This window comes from Bombina bombina, chromosome 8, assembly GCF_027579735.1.
Source record: "Bombina bombina isolate aBomBom1 chromosome 8, aBomBom1.pri, whole genome shotgun sequence".
NCBI lineage: Eukaryota > Metazoa > Chordata > Amphibia > Anura > Bombinatoridae > Bombina > Bombina bombina.
The window spans coordinates 56647718-56667268 of record NC_069506.1 but is presented as its reverse complement, the minus strand read 5'-3'; the positions used below and the strand labels follow the sequence as shown (position 1 = coordinate 56667268).

The window sequence follows — 19551 nt, the reverse complement described above, 5'->3', positions numbered from 1 at the left end:
AGTGAAAGAGCGTAAGAGAGAGAGTAAACGTGTGTGAGAGTGAACAAGTGTGTGTGTAAGAGTACGTGTGTGTGAGAAAGACTGTGTTGTGTGAGTGTGTATGGAGTGTGAATTTGTGTGTGCAAATTTGTGCATGTGTGTTATTAAATTTACAACATTTTCAAGTTTGATCACACAATAAAAAAGTGTACACACATTTTAGTCACTTGGCCCAAAATTGCACGAGTAAAAATTTGTACACACACTGCACAAAAATATTACAGGGAACATTCTCATAAGCAAATTGTGCAGGACTCTATTTAAACTACAAGATACAACACTTACTTGATTTTTAGAGACACCCCTTGTGGCACACCAATGCTGACTGTAGCTCCTAAAACACTGTGGTTAGATATTTTTCTTTCTGCACCATATTCCACCACAGTCCCAAAAAAACCTGCCCTATAATAAACAGAGGGAACAAGGTAGATAACCATATTAGTACTGATATACAATGACCACCCACATACTTTATACAATTTCTTGCCTCCTGAAGTGTTGCTGTAACTTTATTTATTTGATGGATATCTAATTCCTTGTGTTCTCAGTCTACTCTCATCGCCCATAATTCCTTTTTTCCCAGCTTCTCTCAGCTTTTGTGGAGGGAACTATTTTTCCTTCTCGCTCCACAAATGGCTCTTTATTAGTGGCAATTTAGCTATTGTGTTGCCTTAGGCAAAGGGAAATCTTCTGTAATATTATATATCTTTCACAAATACACAGTTTAATAGTAGCTCCATTCCGCCAGAGACTCTATATTTTTTAGCCACATACAGAGCAGTACTGTACTAACCTCTTGTCAGCCACAAGGTATTGATTAATATATACAACAGTGTAAAGTCCCTGGTGGTAGGGGCTTTCTAATGATGATGAGACGAGTGAGGGGTGAATAGTTAATCTATAAGCTCCTGGCCTTTGAAAATATGCCAGCACTGTCTTCCGTCTGATATATGTCTTACTGGACCAGGTAGCAGTAATCACCACCATGCACAATATTACCCATAACTCCACATTGCCTAAGGCATAATTTACTTCAATTCCTACAGGGCATTTGATGGGCAGTGGGCAGCACTAAAATGCCTTGCATGGTAAAGGGATGCATGTTAGGACCATGAATCCCCTTACTATACCACCAGGAAGCTAAGTAATGAAGAAGCTTGGTAGAATAAGACTTTAGTGTCTAAAAACATAAATTATGCTTACCTGATAATTTCATTTCCATCTGTATGAGGAGAGTCCACTGCATCATTCCTTACTGTTGGGAAATACTGAACCTGGCCACCAGGAGGAGGCAAAGACACCCCAGCTAAAGGCTTAAATACTCCCCTACTTCCCTCATATCACAGTCATTCTGCCAAGAGAACAAGGAACAGTAGGAGAAATATCAGGGTATAAATGGTGCTGGAAGAGAAAAACCAATTTTGGTCCGCCCATCAGAATGTATGGGCAGGGGGCCGTGGACTCTCCTCATACAGAAGGAATTATATGATTAGGTAAGCATAATTTATGTTTTCCTTCTTAATATGAGGAGAGTCAACAGCACCATTCCTTACTGTGGGAAAACTATACCCAAGCTCTAGAGGACACTGAATGATAACGGGAGGGGCAAAAGAAAGGCGGACTCTAATCTGAGGGCACCACAGCCTGCAAAACCTTTCTCCCTAAAGCTGAAGCAAAAACATCAAATTTGTAGAACTTTGAAAAAGTATGTAAGGAGGACCAGGTAGCCGCCTTACAAATCTGATCCATAGAGGCCTTGTTCTTAAAACCCCAGAGGAAGCCACTGCTCTAGTGGAATGAACCATAATCCTCTGAGGAGGTCTAAGTCCCACTGACTCGTAAGCTAAGCGTATAACACTCCTCAACCAAAAAGATAAGGAAGTCGAAGAGGCCTTCAGACCCTTACGCTTCCCAAAGTAGATAACAAACAAGGATGAAGTTTGTCTAAAATCCTTAGTAGTTTGAAGATAAAACTTCAAACCTCGAACCACATCCAGATTATGAAGTAAACGTTCCTTCGAAGAAGAAGGATTAGGGCATAAGGAAGGAACCACAATCTCCTGATTGATGTTACGATCAGGCACAACTTTAGGAAGAAAACCCAACAGTTCAGAATAGACAAACAGCACACTACCTGGTGCAGGTGGTAGAGGGCCACTGCAAACACCTCTCAATGTATCCACAACAGCAAGGGTCCACAGCACCAAATAACGAGGAAAAGTTCTTGTCTATGTCATTTATTTAAGTTTTAGCTTACAAAAAGCATGTAGGCACACAGCAGCATAAAAGCAACGTTTCGGGTTGTTCACCCTTAATCATGCTAATAAGAACCCGAAACGTTGCTTTTTTGTTTCTGTGTGCCTACATGCTTTTTGTAAGCTAAAAGTTAAATAAATTACATAAAGACAAGAATTTTTCCTCGTTATTTGGTGCTGTGGACCCTTGCTGTTTAGGAAGAAAACCCAAGCGGGTATGTAAAACAGCCTTATCAGTGTGGAACACCAGATAAGGAGGCTCACATTGCAGGGCCACCATTTTAGAAACTCTGCGTGCCGACGCAATAGCCAATAGAAAAAGAACCGTCCAGGACAACAACACGGAGCCCGTTGCAAAAATGTAAGAACAAGATTCAAACTCCAAGGTGGAGCGTTAGATCTAAACACAGGTCTGATCATGATCAGAGCCTTAATTAAGGATTACACATCAGGGAGCTCCGCGAGCCTCTTGTGCAGCAAAACTGAATGGGCCAAAATCTGTCCCCTCAGGGAACTGGCAGAAAGGCCCTTCTCCAGACCCTCCTGGAGAAAAGAAAGAATCCTGGCAGCCTTGACCTTATGCCAGGCGAAACCACGCTCTTCATACCAGAATAAGTAAGCTCTACACACTTTATGATAGATGCGACGAGTAACAGGCTTACGAGCCCGAATGAGAGTGTCATTAACCTTCTCAGAAAAACCTCTTTTGGCTAAGAGTAAGCATTCAATCTCCAAACAGTCAACCTCAGAGAATCTAGATTTTGATGAACAAAAGGACCCTGTTCCAGCAGATCCCTGCGACAAGGTAACTTCCACAGAGGAGATGAGGACATACCCACCAGATTCGCGAACCACATCCTTTGCGGCAACGATGGAGCAATCAGTATCCCTGATGCCTGCTCCTGCTTCATGCAGGCCACTACAAGAGGGAGAAGTGGTAACTGTGGAAAAATGTAAATTAGATTGAACCTCCAAGGCACTGCTAATGCATCTGTTAGCTCCGCCTGAGGATCCCTGGACCGCGACCCATATCTGGGCAGCTTGGATTTGAACTGGGACGCCATAAGATCTATCTCCGGCGTCTCCCACCAGTTGCAAATCTCTGCAAACACCTCAGAATGGAGAGACCATTCCTCAGGATGAAAGGATTGTCTGCTGAGGAAATCTGCTTCCCAGTTGTCCACACCCGGAATGTGGATTGCTGATAGCTAGCAGTTGTGGGCCTCCAGCCACTCCAGAATCCGAGATACTTCCCTCATTGCTAGGGAGCTCCTTGTTCCCCCCGATGGTTGATGTAAGCCACCGAGATTATGTTGTCTGATTGGAATCTGATAAACTGGGACGAGCCCAGAAGAGGCCAAGCCTTTAGAGCATTGAAGATCGCTCGAAGTTCCAAAATGTTGATTGGGAGGAGGGATTCCTCTCGAGTCCATAGGCCCTGTGCCTTCCTGGCACCCCAAACAGCTCGCCATCCTGAGAGACTTGCGTCCGTAGCCACAATATCCCAGGATTGCCTACTTTGTCTCGGTGGGCTTCTTGTTCTGCTTGGATTTATTCCAGGACTGAGCCGCTTCCAAGTCCTCTTGGATTGCTTGTGCTTTGGGGAGGGCTGCTGACGTTTGGGATTTATCCGAATGAAAATTAGGATGTTTGTTCTTCTTATCCTGCGGTAAGAAGACACCTTTGCCTCCAGTAACCGTTGAGATAATTGAGTCCTGGCCTGGACCAAATAGAATCTTTCCCTTAAATGGGAGGGAAAGAAGTCTTGACTTCGAAGTCATGGCCGCAGACCAGGACTTCAGCCAGAGTGCCCGACGGGCTTGAACAGAAAAACCTGAAGCCTTGGCATTCAGGCGAATAATTTGCATATTTGCATCACAAATAAAAGAATTAGCCACCCTTAATTCTTTCCTGGATCACGTCGAGGGGACCCTCCACCTCGATCAACTCAGATAAGGAGTTGCACCAGAAGGTAGCCGCTCCATCAACGGCAGCAACAGCCGCTGCCGGTTGAAACAAATATCCCGTATGTTGAAACATCTTTCTTAACAGAGTTTCTATTTTCTTATCCATTTGCTCTTTAAAAGACGAACTATCCTCTAGCGGGATAGTAGTATGTTTAGCAAGCGTGGAGATAGCGCCATACACCTTAGGGATGGAGCCCCACAACTCCAATTGAGAGTCCGAGACCGGGAACAATTTTTTAAAGGAAGACGGGGAAAATGAAGAACCAATTCTTTCCCATTCATTCTTAAAGGGACACTGAAGCCAAATGTTTTCTTTCGTGATTCAGATAGAGAACGACATTTTAAGCAACTTTCTAATTTACTCCTATTATCATTTTTTCTTCATTCTCTTGGTATCTTTATTTGAAATGCAAGAATGTAAGTTTAGATGCCGGCCCATTTGTGGTGAACAACCTGGGTTGTCCTTGCCGACTGGTGGATAAATTCATCCACCCACCAATAAAAAAATGCTGTCCAGTGGTCTGAACAAAAAAAAGAAGCTTAGATTCCTTATTTTTCAAATAAAGATAGCAAGAGAACAAAGAAAATTTGATAATAGGAGTGAATTAAAAAGTTTCTTAAAATTGCATGCTCTATCCGAATCACGGAAATTTTTTTTTGGGTTCAGTGTCCCTTTAACAATGTTTGCCATCTTTACGGGAACCGGGAAAGTTTGGGGTACAACCCTGTCCTCCTAGACCTTATCTAATTTAGGAATAAAAGGTTCCTCAGGCAATTTGGGCTTTGGAACCTCTAACGTAGCCAAAACTTCCTTTAACAGAAAATGTAAATGGTCAATCCTAAATCTAAAGTCTGGTTCCTCCGTAGCTGGAGGCCTAGAGGCAGCAGATTCCGACCCAAGTATCAGAGGCGCCTTCATCATCAGATAATCTTGTATCAGATAAATCCAATAGGCTAGTAGATGACCCCTGGGAAGGATAGTAATATTTATCCTTTCGCTTGCACTTAGCAGGGCGAGGTAAATCACTAAATGCCGTAGACACTGTAATTTGTAAGTGCTCAGTAAAGTCTGGCGGAAAAAGGGCCCCTCCATATTGAGGATTAGGAGTGCTACAGGAAGCTGCATGTGAATTGGGAGATGACTGTAGGGTGCGCACCTCACTGGACGGAGACTCCTCAGAGGTGGACGGCTCAGTGGTATCAAACATATTAACTTTCTTTGACATGATTACTTTATCAAGGCATGTGGAACATAATTGAGCTGGTGGGTATATCGCGGCCTCCTCACAATATAAACAGGTATTAGATTTAGGTAAAGAGAGAGTACCCTCTAACAAATCAGAATCATCCATAGCTTGCACTTATAAAGCAGACTATAGATAATAAGATAAAACGGCACTTTTATACCCCCAATGGCTGAGGCACTCACCACCTCCTATGACCCTGGCCAAACAGAGAAACCGCTTCTTCTCCGGTAAACCGCACGGTCAGGAAAGAGGAAATCTGTGTAAACCACACCCGGTCACATGGTGCGCAATGCAGGACCGCCCCTGCTATAGGAAAAAAGCGTGTCAAGCCTTTCAGGCTGCACAGCTTCCAAAAAAGAGAGTAAAACATAATTTATGCTTACCTGATAAATTCCTTTCTCCTGTAGTGTAGTCAGTCCACGGGTCATCCATTACTTATGGGATATTAACTCCTCCCCAACAGGAAGTGCAAGAGGATCACCCAAGCAGAGCTGCTATATAGCTCCTCCCCTCTACGTCATACCCAGTCATTCGACCGAAACCAAACGAGAAAGGAGAAACTATAGGGTGCAGTGGTGACTGGAGTTTAATTTAAATTTTAGACCTGCCATAAAAAACAGGGCGGGCCGTGGACTGACTACACTACAGGAGAAAGGAATTTATCAGGTAATCATAAATTATGTTTTCTCCTGTTAAGTGTAGTCAGTCCACGGGTCATCCATTACTTATGGGATACCAATACCAAAGCTAAAGTACACGGATGACGGGAGGGACAGGCAGGATCTTTACACGGAAGGAACCACTGCCTGAAGAACCTTTCTCCCAAAAACAGCCTCAGAAGAAGCAAAAGTGTCAAATTTGTAAAATTTGGAAAAAGTATGAAGAGAAGACCAAGTTGCAGCCTTGCAAATCTGTTCAACAGAGGCCTCATTCTTAAAGGCCCACGTGGAAGCCACAGCTCTCGTAGAATGAGCTGTAATTCTTTCAGGAGGCTGCTGTCCAGCAGTCTCATAGGCTAAACGTATTATGCTACGAAGCCAAAAAGAGAGAGAGGTAGCAGATGCTTTTTGACCTCTCCTCTGTCCAGAATAAACTACAAACAGGGAAGAAGTTTGGCGAAAATCTTTAGTTGCCTGTAAATAAAATTTCAGGGCACGGACTACGTCTAGATTGTGCAGAAGTCGTTCCTTCTTTGAAGAAGGGTTAGGGCACAATGATGGAACTACAATCTCTTGATTGATATTCTTGTTAGTGACTACCTTAGGTAAGAACCCAGGTTTAGTACGCAGAACTACGTTGTCTGAATGAAAAATCAGATAAGGAGAATCACAATGTAAGGCCAATAACTCAGAGACTCTACGAGCCGAGGAAATAGCCATTAAAAACAGAACTTTCCAAGATAACAGCTTGATATCAATGGAATGAAGGGGTTCAAACGGAACACCCTGTAAAACGTTAAGAACTAAGTTTAAGCTCCACGGTGGAGCAACAGTCTTAAACACAGGCTTAATCCTGGCCAAAGCCTGACAAAAAGCCTGAACGTCTGGAACTTCTGACAGACGTTTGTGTAAAAGGATGGACAGAGCTGAGATCTGTCCCTTTAAAGAACTTGCAGATAAACCCTTTTCTAAACCTTCTTGTAGAAAAGACAATATCCTAGGAATCCTAACCTTACTCCATGAGTAACTCTTGGATTCGCACCAGTGTAAATATTTACGCCATATCTTATGGTAAATTTTCCTGGTAACAGGTTTCCTAGCCTGTATTTAGGTATCAATTACTGACTCCGAAAATCCACGCTTTGATAAAATCAAGCGTTCAATCTCCATGCAGTCAGCTTCAGAGAAATTAGATTTTGATGTTTGAAAGGACCCTGAATTAGAAGGTCCTGTCTCAGAGGTAGCGACCAAGGTGGACAGGATGACATGTCCACTAGATCTGCATACCAGGTCCTGCGTGGCCACGCAGGCGCTATTAGAATCACTGATGCTTTCTCCTGTTTGATCCTGGCAATCAATCGAGGAAGCATCGGGAAGGGTGGAAACACATAAGCCATCTTGAAGGTCCAAGGTGCTGTCAGAGCATCTATCAGGACCGCTCCCGGGTCCCTGGATCTGGACCCGTAACAAGGAAGCTTGGCGTTCTGGCGAGACGCCATGAGATCCATATCTGGTTTGCCCCAACGTCGAAGTATTTGGACAAAGACCTCCGGATGAAGTTCCCACTCCCCCGGATGAAAAGTCTGGCGACTTAGGAAATCCGCCTCCCAGTTCTCCACGCCTGGGATGTGGATCGCTGACAGGTGGCAAGAGTGAGACTCTGCCCAGCGAATTATCTTTGAAACTTCCATCATCGCTAGGGAACTCCTTGTCCCTCCCTGATGGTTGATGTAAGCGACAGTCGTGATGTTGTCCGACTGAAACCTGATGAACCTCAGAGTTGCTAACTGAGGCCAAGTCAGAAGGGCATTGAGAACTGCTCTCAATTCCAGGATGTTTATTGGAAGGAGACTCTCCTCCTGAGTCCATGATCCCTGAGCCTTCAGGGAATTCCAGACAGCGCCCCAACCTAGCAGGCTGGCGTCTGTTGTTACAATCGTCCAATCTGGCCTGCTGAAGGGCATCCCCCTGGACAGATGTGGCCGAGAAAGCCACCATAGAAGAGAATCTCTGGTCTCTTGATCCAGATTCAGCATAGGGGACAAATCTGAGTAATCCCCATTCCACTGACTTAGCATGCACAATTGCAGCGGTCTGAGATGCAGGCGTGCAAAAGGTACTATGTCCATTGCCGCTACCATTAAGCCGATTACCTCCATGCATTGAGCCACTGACGGGTGTTGAATGGAATGAAGGACACGGCAAGCATTTAGAAGTTTTGTCAACCTGTCCTCTGTCAGGTAAATTTTCATTTCTACAGAATCTATAAGAGTCCCCAAGAAGGGAACTCTTGTGAGTGGCAATAGAGAACTCTTTTCTACGTTCACCTTCCACCCATGCGACCTTAGAAATGCCAGAACTAACTCTGTATGAGACTTGGCAGTTTGGAAATTTGACGCTTGTATCAGAATGTCGTCTAGATACGGAGCTACCGCTATTCCTCGCGGTCTTAGTACCGCCAGAAGAGAGCCCAGGACCTTTGTAAAGATTCTTGGAGCCGTAGCTAACCCGAAGGGAAGAGCTACAAACTGATAATGCCTGTCTAGGAAGGCAAACCTTAGGTACCGGTAATGATCCTTGTGAATCGGTATATGAAGGTACGCATCCTTTAGATCCACTGTGGTCATGTACTGACCCTTTTGGATCATGGGTAAGATTGTCCGAATAGTTTCCATTTTGAACGATGGAACTCTTAGGAATTTGTTTAGGATCTTTAAATCCAAGATTGGTCTGAAGGTTCCTTCTTTCTTGGGAACCACAAACAGATTTGAGTAAAACCCTTGCCCGTGTTCCGACCGCGGAACCGGGTGGATCACTCCCATTAGCAAAAGATCTTGAACACAGCGTAGAAACGCCTCTTTCTTTGTCTGGTTTGTTGACAACCTTGAAAGATGAAATCTCCCTTTGGGAGGAGAAGATTTGAAGTCCAGAAGATATCCCTGGGATATGATCTCTAACGCCCAGGGATCCTGGACATCTCTTGCCCAAGCCTGGGCGAAGAGAGAAAGTCTGCCCCCTACTAGATCCGTTTCCGGATCGGGGGCCCTCACTTCATGCTGTCTTAGGGGCGGCAGCAGGTTTTCTGGCCTGCTTGCCCTTGTTCCAGGTCTGGTTAGGTTTCCAGCCCTGTCTGTAACGAGCAACAGTTCCTTCCTGTTTTGGAGCGGAGGAAGTTGATGCTGCTCCTGCCTTGAAGTTACGAAAGACACGAAAATTAGACTGTCTAGCCCTTGGTTTGGCTCTGTCTTGAGGCAGGGCATATCCCTTACCTCCAGTAATGTCAGCGATAATTTCTTTCAAACCGGGCCCAAATAATGTCTGCCCTTTGAAAGGTATGTTAAGCAATTTAGATTTAGAAGTCACATCGGCTGACCAGGATTTTAGCCACAGCGCTCTGCGCGCCTGGATGGCGAATCCGGAATTCTTAGCCGTAAGCTTAGTTAAATGTACTACGGCATCAGAAATAAATGAATTAGCTAGCTTAAGGACTCTAAGCTTGTCTATAATTTCATCCAATGGAACTGAGCTAATGGTCTCTTCTAGAGACTCAAACCAAAATGCCGCCGCAGCCGTGACAGGCGCAATGCATGCGAGGGGTTGTAATATAAAACCTTGTTGAGTAAACATTTTCTTAAGGTAACCCTCTAACTTTTTGTCCATTGGGTCTGAAAAGGCACAGCTATCCTCCACCGGGATAGTGGTACGCTTAGCCAGAGTAGAAACTGCTCCTTCCACCTTAGGGACCGTCTGCCATAAGTCCCGTGTGGTGGCGTCTATTGGAAACATTTTTCGAAATATAGGAGGGGGGGAAAAGGGCACACCCGGCCTATCCCACTCCTTGGTAATAATTTCTGTAAGCCTCTTAGGTATAGGAAAAACGTCAGTACACGCCGGTACCACATAGTATCTATCCAGCCTACATAATTTCTCTGGAATTGCAACCGTGTTACAATCATTCAGAGCCGCTAATACCTCCCCTAATAATACACGGAGGTTCTCAAGCTTAAATTTAAAATTTGAAATGTCTGAGTCCAGTCTATTTGGATCAGATCCGTCACCCACAGAATGAAGCTCTCCGTCTTCATGTTCTGCCATTTGTGACGCAGTATCAGACATGGCTCTAACATTATCAGCGTACTCTGTTCTCACCCCAGAGTGGTCGCGTTTACCTCTAAGTTCTGGTAATTTAGATAAAACTTCAGTCATAACATTAGCCATGTCTTGTAAAGTGATTTGTAATGGCCGCCCTGATGTACTTGGCGTCGCAATATCACGCACCTCCTGAGCGGGAGATGCAGGTACTGACACGTGAGGAGAGTTAGTCGGCATAACTTTCCCCTCGTTGTCTGGTGAAATTTTCTTAAAATGTACATATTGCACAAAGAGATTCCTCTGTGTCAGACATGTTAAAACAAACTAGCAATTAGCCTAGCAAGCTTGGAAAATACTTTTCAAATAAATTTGCAAGCAATATAAAAAACGTTACTGTGCCTTTAAGAAGCACACAAAAACTGTCATAGTTGAAATAACAATGAACCGGATTAGTTATAGAAACCAATTTTTTACAGTAAATGCATTAAGTTAGCAAAGGATTGCACTCACTAGCAATGGATGATTAACCCCTTAATATCAGAAAAACGGATAACAATTGAAAATATAAGCGTTTTTATCACAGTCAAAGCACAGTCTCACAGGTCTGCTGTGAGTGATTACCTCCCTCAAAACTAGGTTTGAAGACCCCTGAGCTCTGTAGAGACGTCCTGGATCATGCAGGGAGAAGAAGGCAGACTGTGACTGAATTTCTAATGCGCAGTAAAAGCGCCAAAATAGGCCCCTCCCACTCACAATACAACAGTGAGGGAAGCTCAGTAAACTGTTTTAATTCAAAACAAACGACAGCCATGTGGAAAATAACGCCCAAAACAATTTTTCACCAAGTACCTCAGATAAATAAACGATTAACATGCCAGCAAACGTTTAAAATATAATTTATGAAATGTCATTAAAAAGCCTGCTGCTAGTCGCTCACACTGCAGGTTAGGCTAAAAGTTATATGTATACAGTATTTTCCCAGTGAAGTGCCATTCCCCAGAAATACTTAAGTGTAAACATACATACAAATCAGCCTGATACCAGTTGCTACTACTGCATTTAAGGCTGTACTTACATTACATCGGTATTAGCAGTATTTTCTCAGTCAATTCCATTCCTTAGAAAATAATATACTGCAACATACCTCTTTGCAGGTGAACCTGCCCGCTGTCCCCTGTTCTGAAGTTACCTCGCTCCTCAGAATGGCCGAGAACAGCAAATGGATCTTAGTTACGTCCGCTAAGATCATACACAAACTCAGGTAGATTCTTCTTCTAATGCTGCCTGAGAAAAAACAACACACTCCGGTGCCGTTTAAAATAACAAACTTTTGATTGAAGAAATAAAAACGAAGTTTAACAACCACAGTCCTCTCACACATCCTATCTATTAGTTGGGTGCAAGAGAATGACTGGGTATGACGTAGAGGGGAGGAGCTATATAGCAGCTCTGCTTGGGTGATCCTCTTGCACTTCCTGTTGGGGAGGAGTTAATATCCCATAAGTAATGGATGACCCGTGGACTGACTACACTTAACAGGAGAAAACCTGTACGTTGCAACATCTGCCTGAGTCCTTCTCACACATGTCGCAGCATAATCATAATAAAATAAAATTATGTGATCAATCCCCCCTGTTCAATAAGCCCCCTCCGGAGATATTAACCCTTGATTCCAAACAGATAAAAGGAGCCACACTGTGACCCTGTCTTCTTGCATATCATTTGTGTATAAAAAATTAAACAATCTTACCGGAAACTATGCAGTGGAACAGAAACACAGCCTCTCAAGTTTGACAGTCTTGTAGCATCGCTCCTGACATGGACTTGAGTGATGGAAGCAGACAGTGAAACTCTTCAACACAGATTGCTTAGGAGCTGTTAATACAAGTCTGGATGGGTTCGCAGAAAGACCCTCCCTGCATATAAAGACTCTAACATTCGTCAATGCTCTCTCTGAGAGGCTGACAAGACTACTTGAAACTCCAGTCCCATTTCGAAGGGTAGATACCCTTCATAAGGAACTACTCCGAATCTTCTGACATTTCTCTGCCAACCTCCAGTGATGAAAGGCAAACAATGACTGGGATATGAGGGAAGTATTTAAGCCTTTGGCTGGGGTGTCTTTATCTCCTCCTGGTGCCCAGGTTCAGTATTTCCCAACAGTAAGGAATGATGTCATGGACTCTCCTCATATTAAGAAGGAAATAGAATATAATATGTCCTCCTTTTACTATCCTTATCCCTTTATTTTGTTTTGCACACACTGGGTCCTATTTATCAAACTGGATTGGATAAGGGAACCTGTTTGCCTATATTCAAGGCTTGCTAGTTGGCATTTGCTGCCCTAATATAACATTTCACAAGAAATCCCCATCCTGCTCTTGTGCAACTACACGACAGCAGAGATTGTCAATCATCTCAGACTAATCAGCGCAGGAAGACTTAAAGCGCCATAATAGTCTAATTTTTTAGCGCATGTGATTTTAGGACTATCGAAAGTTTCATGAATTAGTGCCCGTTTTTTAAAATACTATTAAAAACAGGGGCACTTTCATTCATGAAAGTTTTCATTGCACCATATTTTTAAAAATACTTACCTTTCTCTTGTGCAAAGCCGGATTTCCTATCCCCCGGCCCACAGTTCCTCTGTACATGGCTTCCCCCCCAGAGCGTCCATCTCGTGAAGCCACGCCGTGATTGGAGAAAGCTGGTTTCGTCATTGCTGTGTAAGTACAGCAGGAGAAGCAGGCGGGGGATCGGCAATCCGGCTTTGCACAAAAGAAATTTAAGTATTTGTAAAAATACAGTGCAATGTAAACTTTCATGAATGAAAGTGCCCCTGTTTTTAATAGTATTTTTAAAAAACAGGGAATAATTTATGAAATTTACATTCACTTTAACCACCGCAAATCATATCTCCGCTGGTCCTGAGTGCATATCCCTGCTGAGCCAATAAGCAGCGCTAGTAGTATGACTGATTGGATCAGCGGGGATTTGCGCTTGGGACCAGCAGTGCTCTAGGAGTCCAGAGCAGTACTTTGTGGGGGTTAAAAAAAACATTAGTGTCTAGTGTTGCTAGTTATTATGGCCCTTTAACTCTCACACCTAGAAGTCTGCATTACATAGTAATATAGGTTAAAAAAAGTCCATCAAGTTCAACCTTTTATATGTTTCTATTACTTCTGTTGATCCAAAAGAGGGCAACCCCCCCCAAATTGAACCGTTATACCGTTAATTCTAACTGCTACTGCATACACCTGTATAAAGCCTCTAGCCCTTTTTAATGTATTTATTGCTTTTGCTAAAACAACCTCATTAGAGAGTTCCATAACCTTTTTGTTCTTACTGTAAAGAGCCCTTACGGTGCTGTAGGGGAAATCGCTGTTCCGCTAGTTTCAATGGCTGATCTCTTGGCATCTAATAACCCAATCTGCTTCTTTGTATGTTTACTTCGTTTTTTTAATTTTATTTACTAAAGTAGCACTGTTTCGTATCCCTTGAAAAAGTGATGTAGATACATTGCACGTTAATAACAACATTTCTGCACAAAATAAAGGCTATAATACAGACTGCATCACAATTGATGTCCTTTGTGTACGTTAAAAGCATCAGACAACTACGGCAAAATAACCTCTGTTTCCTTATTCATATTAGAGCCAGACAACATCTGTACAGATCATCTCATGGGCCTTTTTCTCAGTACTTACTTAAGAGAGCCTTTTACCCGTGTTTGGTCTTCATCTTGAAACTTGTGCTGGTAACTCACCATCATGAAGGAATGGGGGATTCCAAGCTGAAAGCACATTTATTACATTTATTTTAATAGTGACATCATCTAATTAAAAAAACAACAAAAAAACACTATGATAACTTAAAGGAACATTCTGCATGTTTTGACTTATTAGACCATATCATTTTTGCATTACTCATCTTAGCTAACAAAAGGGTTAAAGGGACAGTCTACTCTAGAATTTTTATTGTTTAAAAAGATAAACAATCCCTTTATTAACCATTCCCCAGTTTTGCATGACCAACACTGTTATATTAATATACTTTTTACCTCTGTGATTACCTTGTATCTAAGCCTCTGCAGACTGCCCCTTATTTCAGTTCTTTTAACAAACTTGCATTTTAGCCAATCAGTGCTGACAGGAGTGAGCAATGTTATCTATATGACACACATGAACTAGCACTGTCTAGCTGTGAAACAGTCAAATGCATTGAGATAAGAGGCGGCCTTCAAGGGCTCAGAAATTAGCATATGAGCCCACCTAGGATTAGCTTTCAACTAAGAATACCAAGAGAACAAAGCAAAATTGATGATAAAAGTAAATTGGAAAGCTGTTTAAAATTACATGCCCTATCTGAATCATGAAAGTTTAATTTTGACTAGACTGTCCCTTTGAAGTATAGGCAAAAGGGGCAAAATAAACAATAATAGAACATTTTAAAGTTGTTTTACTACACACAATTAAATATTTTATGGGGAATTTCATTTTGCATTTGATGTACTTTTCAATATATATATAAAATGTGATTCCAGGTCTCAGATTTCCAGTCAAGTATAAACAACAATGGAAATTTGACGACAATAAAAAAAAAAGAGAACTAGAATCTAAGCTTTCCGTAACTATAACTCATATCCAAATATGTATTTTCATGTAAAATCACACTAAGGACCTTAAAAGCTTTCCTGTTTATTGCTCTGAATAGCAGTTAAAATAAACTGAGTTAGACAAATAAAAAACCTCAGATACATATTCATACTGTCACGCTAATAAAACCAGACAGCTTCTAAATAAATGCGTTGTAAACCGCCAGGAACTTAATATTCATCTGGAAGTATTTTGTGTCTGTTTGTCTTATTGCAATTAAAACGAGATGAATATTTTCTTGGATCATGTAATAACCATTTCTAGATTTTCTTTAGTGATTTTTATATATTTTTTTTAATCACAAAGGACCGCAGATGGTTTGTTATCACGATGCACAAACTGATTTGCGCCGGACCATCATTAAAGGATAATTGCATTGACTCTATTTTTTACGGGTAAGAATTATTTATTTGCTTTGCTATCTATAACTTAGTCTTGTTGTAGAATATGAATTAAATATTCGTTAGCAGTACACCTAATGCTGGAGAGATTGAAATGTTCTTCCAGCTATAAAGTCTACACGTTCCTTATTTTAATTGAAATTTTAACTGTATGAGTAAACCAGCTGGAAAAGAAATTAAATATCACTTAAAGTTAGATGCAAGACAGAATGATATTTAAGAATATGTTTACACTCAGTAGATCATTGTATAGCCCATCTGCACAACCCCCAAAGAAAACCTGAACGACCAGTTTCTCTACTGGGGCAGAGGAATCTGGGTAACTATATGCAAATGAGCTACAGATTAATAAACCAGTCTCAATTTAAATTATGGTGAGTAAAAAAACAAAACCATACTTTTCTTTCTACACATTCATGTTAAACTTGGACATCCCAATGCTAGTATAAGGTTTATATTGGCAGCTTTAAGGCATAGCAGGAGTGGCAGCATAAGAAATAACACGTGCACAGCTGTTTTGGCCTTATTTGTCCTCATCGGCAGATAATGGATTCCTGAATGCTACTTTGTGAAACCTGGTCTAGGGAGATTAATAAACCTCCATTTAAATTATGGTGAGAGAAGAAAAAAAAGAGTTAATTTTAAGTAAAGTAACACTCAATAGATCATTGTATATGTCATCGGCACACCCTCACTGAAAACCTGAACTACCAATTTTTATACTGGCATCGAGGAATCTGGGAAAGGATATTTAAATGAGCTATACAATGCCCCGCCTCTTTTGCTTAACGTATCCATTTTAAACATATTTCTTCTTGATAGTACAATGTTAAAGGAACAGGAACATTATACACTAGATTTTTCTTTGCATAAATGTTTTGTAGATGATCCATTTATATAGCCCATCTGGGTGTGTTTTTGTAAAAAGGTATAGTTTTGCTAATTTTTAAAATAACATTGTGCTGATTTTCAGACTCCTAACCAAGCCCCAAAGTTTTAGATATATACTGATGTATACAGAGTTCTGACTGCTTCAGTTTGTATAATGGGTCTTTTCATATGCAGTGGAGGGGGAATGGGGAAGGTTCTGCTATCAGCTCCTTTTAGAGGGTGTCCCAGGCTTATCTCATTAACAGTGTTAAATTGGGAGCTTCTAATTAAGTTTTTAAAAGGTTTTATACTGGATCTTTAGATCAGCATCTGTGCATATTATTCTTTATAGTAGTGTCTATTACATGCAGTTAAATGAAAATTGGTGTATACTGCCCCTTTAAGCTTGACAGCTTTACAACATAACAGGGATTGAAGTATGCAACTAAGGAAGTCAGATGTGGAAAGCGGTTTGGGCCTTATTAGGCTTATTGACACATGATAGATTCCTGAATGCTGCTTATTGAGATTAAAATATTCTCGATTTTAATTACCATGAGTAAAAAAGAAGCAGAAAAAAACCCTTCCTTACATAAATCATAGTGGAAGAGATTTTGTTCTACATCTCTTTTACTCATCATAATTAAAATTTAGACTAGAATAAGTTTACAGACAACCCCATCTGCAAGAGGCAGATCTCGTCTGCTAAAACCTAAGGTTTTGAAAACGCATTTCTGAGCGATTTTATTGCAGGATGATCCGAGTGATATTCAGTGTTTATGATCGCACTTATAAATGAAAAGAAAAAAAAAAAGCCTTTTTTCTTTCATCTTTGTTCTATACTGTACTAAACAGAGGATGAGTAATGTTATAAGCCGGGTACTGGAGCTTATCTGTCAGTGGCAAATTCACCCATAAAAAGAGGAAATTGAAAAACTTATTTAGCAATGAAACAATGCACATTGAAACTTATTTTTTGATAAAAGCTTACAAGAATTGTTTTACATTAGTATTTTTAATGTAGCGTATTCTTATATTTATGGTTATGCAAAACTATGCATCAGCCAGAGTAGCCCAACAGGAATAATAAAATCTACATTTATTAAAGAGTATAATTGAACTGCATAAAGCATTCATATAACTGTTATAGCGATTCAGATTTTAATTATAATCAGTCTAAAAAAAAAATCATATTAAGTGGAATGGAACCAGCTTTTAAAGACAAAATTCAGCATGGAAGGAAGTCTTTGATAGCTATACTTACCTTATATATACGTTTGTCTGTTTTACATCTGGCTAAAACGCAGTTCCTTTACTTAAAGGGACATTCCAGACAAAATTGGAATCCACATGGATACATTTCAGCTTTGAATAGAAGCATTTTTGTAATATATATACGTATTAGCAAAAATGCTTCTAATCAAAGCTATAGCTGTTTCAAATGTGTATCTAAGTATGCACCGTGCACCAGCATTTTAAACACAGCACTTGCTCAGAGAGCCTAAGGAAGGTGCTTGTACCAAATAATAATGACTCAGTTTTTTAATTGCTGACCTGATACAAGCCCCATTGGCGTTCTAAGCAGCTGCAGCACTTAAAATGCTGGTGCACTGAGAATATATAGCTATGCTTCACATGCACGTGCATAGAAAAATGTTAACACTAAAACAGTGATAACTTTTAATAGAAGCATTTTTGCCAATACATGTATATTGCAAATATGATTCTATTCAAAGATGTAATTCATCTATGTGCATTTACATTTTCATTGGAATGTCCCTTTAAAGGGGCATAAAACCCCAATTTTATCATTCATATAGAGCAAGCAACTTGTCGATTTACTTCTTTTATCTAATTTGCTTTGTTTTATTGGTATTCTTTGTAGAAAATTATACCTATGTAGGATAGTAAATATACATTACAGCATTTTTTTTTTAAAACTACCCTGGTGGCTTATTCGTTTACATTGTGGTACATTCATCTTGAGAAAAAAATAATCAAGAAACTAAACAAAATAACCCCCAACAAATATTACTACCTACAGGAAATAACTTAAATATTACTAAGTCAACAAAGGGGGAAAAAACTGTGTATTCCGGGCAGTCAAGGGATAATCTCATTGCTTTGTGTGTTACTGGCATACAGAGGGTAATATCAATGTTCTGACTTTGTAACTGGAAGCCAGTAGGGTGCTCTGGGTGTTATTGCTAGTAACCAGGGGACATAATCAGTGCTCTGTGTGTGTTACTGACATCCATTGGAGATACATTATAGCAGGGGTCTTTAAACTTTTTCCCCCAAGACCCAGAGCAATGTTACCACATACCTTTGTGACCCTATTTTTATGCTTGGTCTGAACATTTCTGAATATACAACAAGATAAAGTGACTAAAATGTGTGCAACTTTATTCCTGATTGAAGTCAAACTTGAAAGTGTTGTAAAAGGTGATAACACATACACCCCACACATACTCCTACAACACACACTCACTACACACTCTCATACAACACACACACACTCACTACACACAACACACATACTGCACACTCTCTCATACAACACACACACTCACTACACACTCTCTCATACAACACACACACTCACTACACACTCTCTCATACAACACACACACTCACTACACACTCTCTCATACAACACACACACACTACACACTCTCATACAACACACACACACACTACACACTCTCATACAACACACACACACACACTACACACTCTCTCATACAACACACACACACACTCACTACACACTCTCTCATACAACACACACACACTCACTACACACTCTCTCATACAACACACACACTCACTACACACTCTCTCATACAACACACACACTCACTACACACAACACACATACTGCACACTCTCTCATACAAAACACACACTACACACTCTCTCATACAACACACACACTACACACTCTCTCATACAACACACACACTCACTACACACTCTCTCATACAACACACACACTCACTACACACACACTACACACTCTCTCATACAACACACACACTCACTACACACTCTCTCATACAACACACACACTCACTACACACAACACACATACTGCACACTCTCTCATACAACACACACACATACTGCACACTCTCTCATACAACACACACACTCACTACACACTCTCTCATACAACACACACACACTCACTACACACTCTCTCATACAACACACACACTCACTACACACTCTCTCATACAACACACACACTCACTACACACTCTTTCATACAACACACACACTCACTACACACTCTCTCATACAACACACACACTCACTACACACTCTCTCATACAACACACACACTCACTACACACTCTCATA

General features: G+C 41.0%; 1 protein-coding gene across 1 annotated transcript in view; it reads right to left on the bottom strand.

Annotated features, from left to right (window-relative positions):
- The window catches only part of DNAJC11 (DnaJ heat shock protein family (Hsp40) member C11), a 524045-nt gene that overhangs the window by 82457 nt on the left and 422037 nt on the right, over positions 1 to 19551 (bottom strand). The window contains exons 9-10 of the mRNA XM_053690381.1: positions 13967 to 14052; positions 325 to 441 (exon numbers count right to left, since the gene is read on the bottom strand). Coding sequence (XP_053546356.1) covers positions 325 to 441; positions 13967 to 14052 — 203 coding nt within the window. The remainder of the gene's footprint in view (positions 1 to 324; positions 442 to 13966; positions 14053 to 19551) is intronic.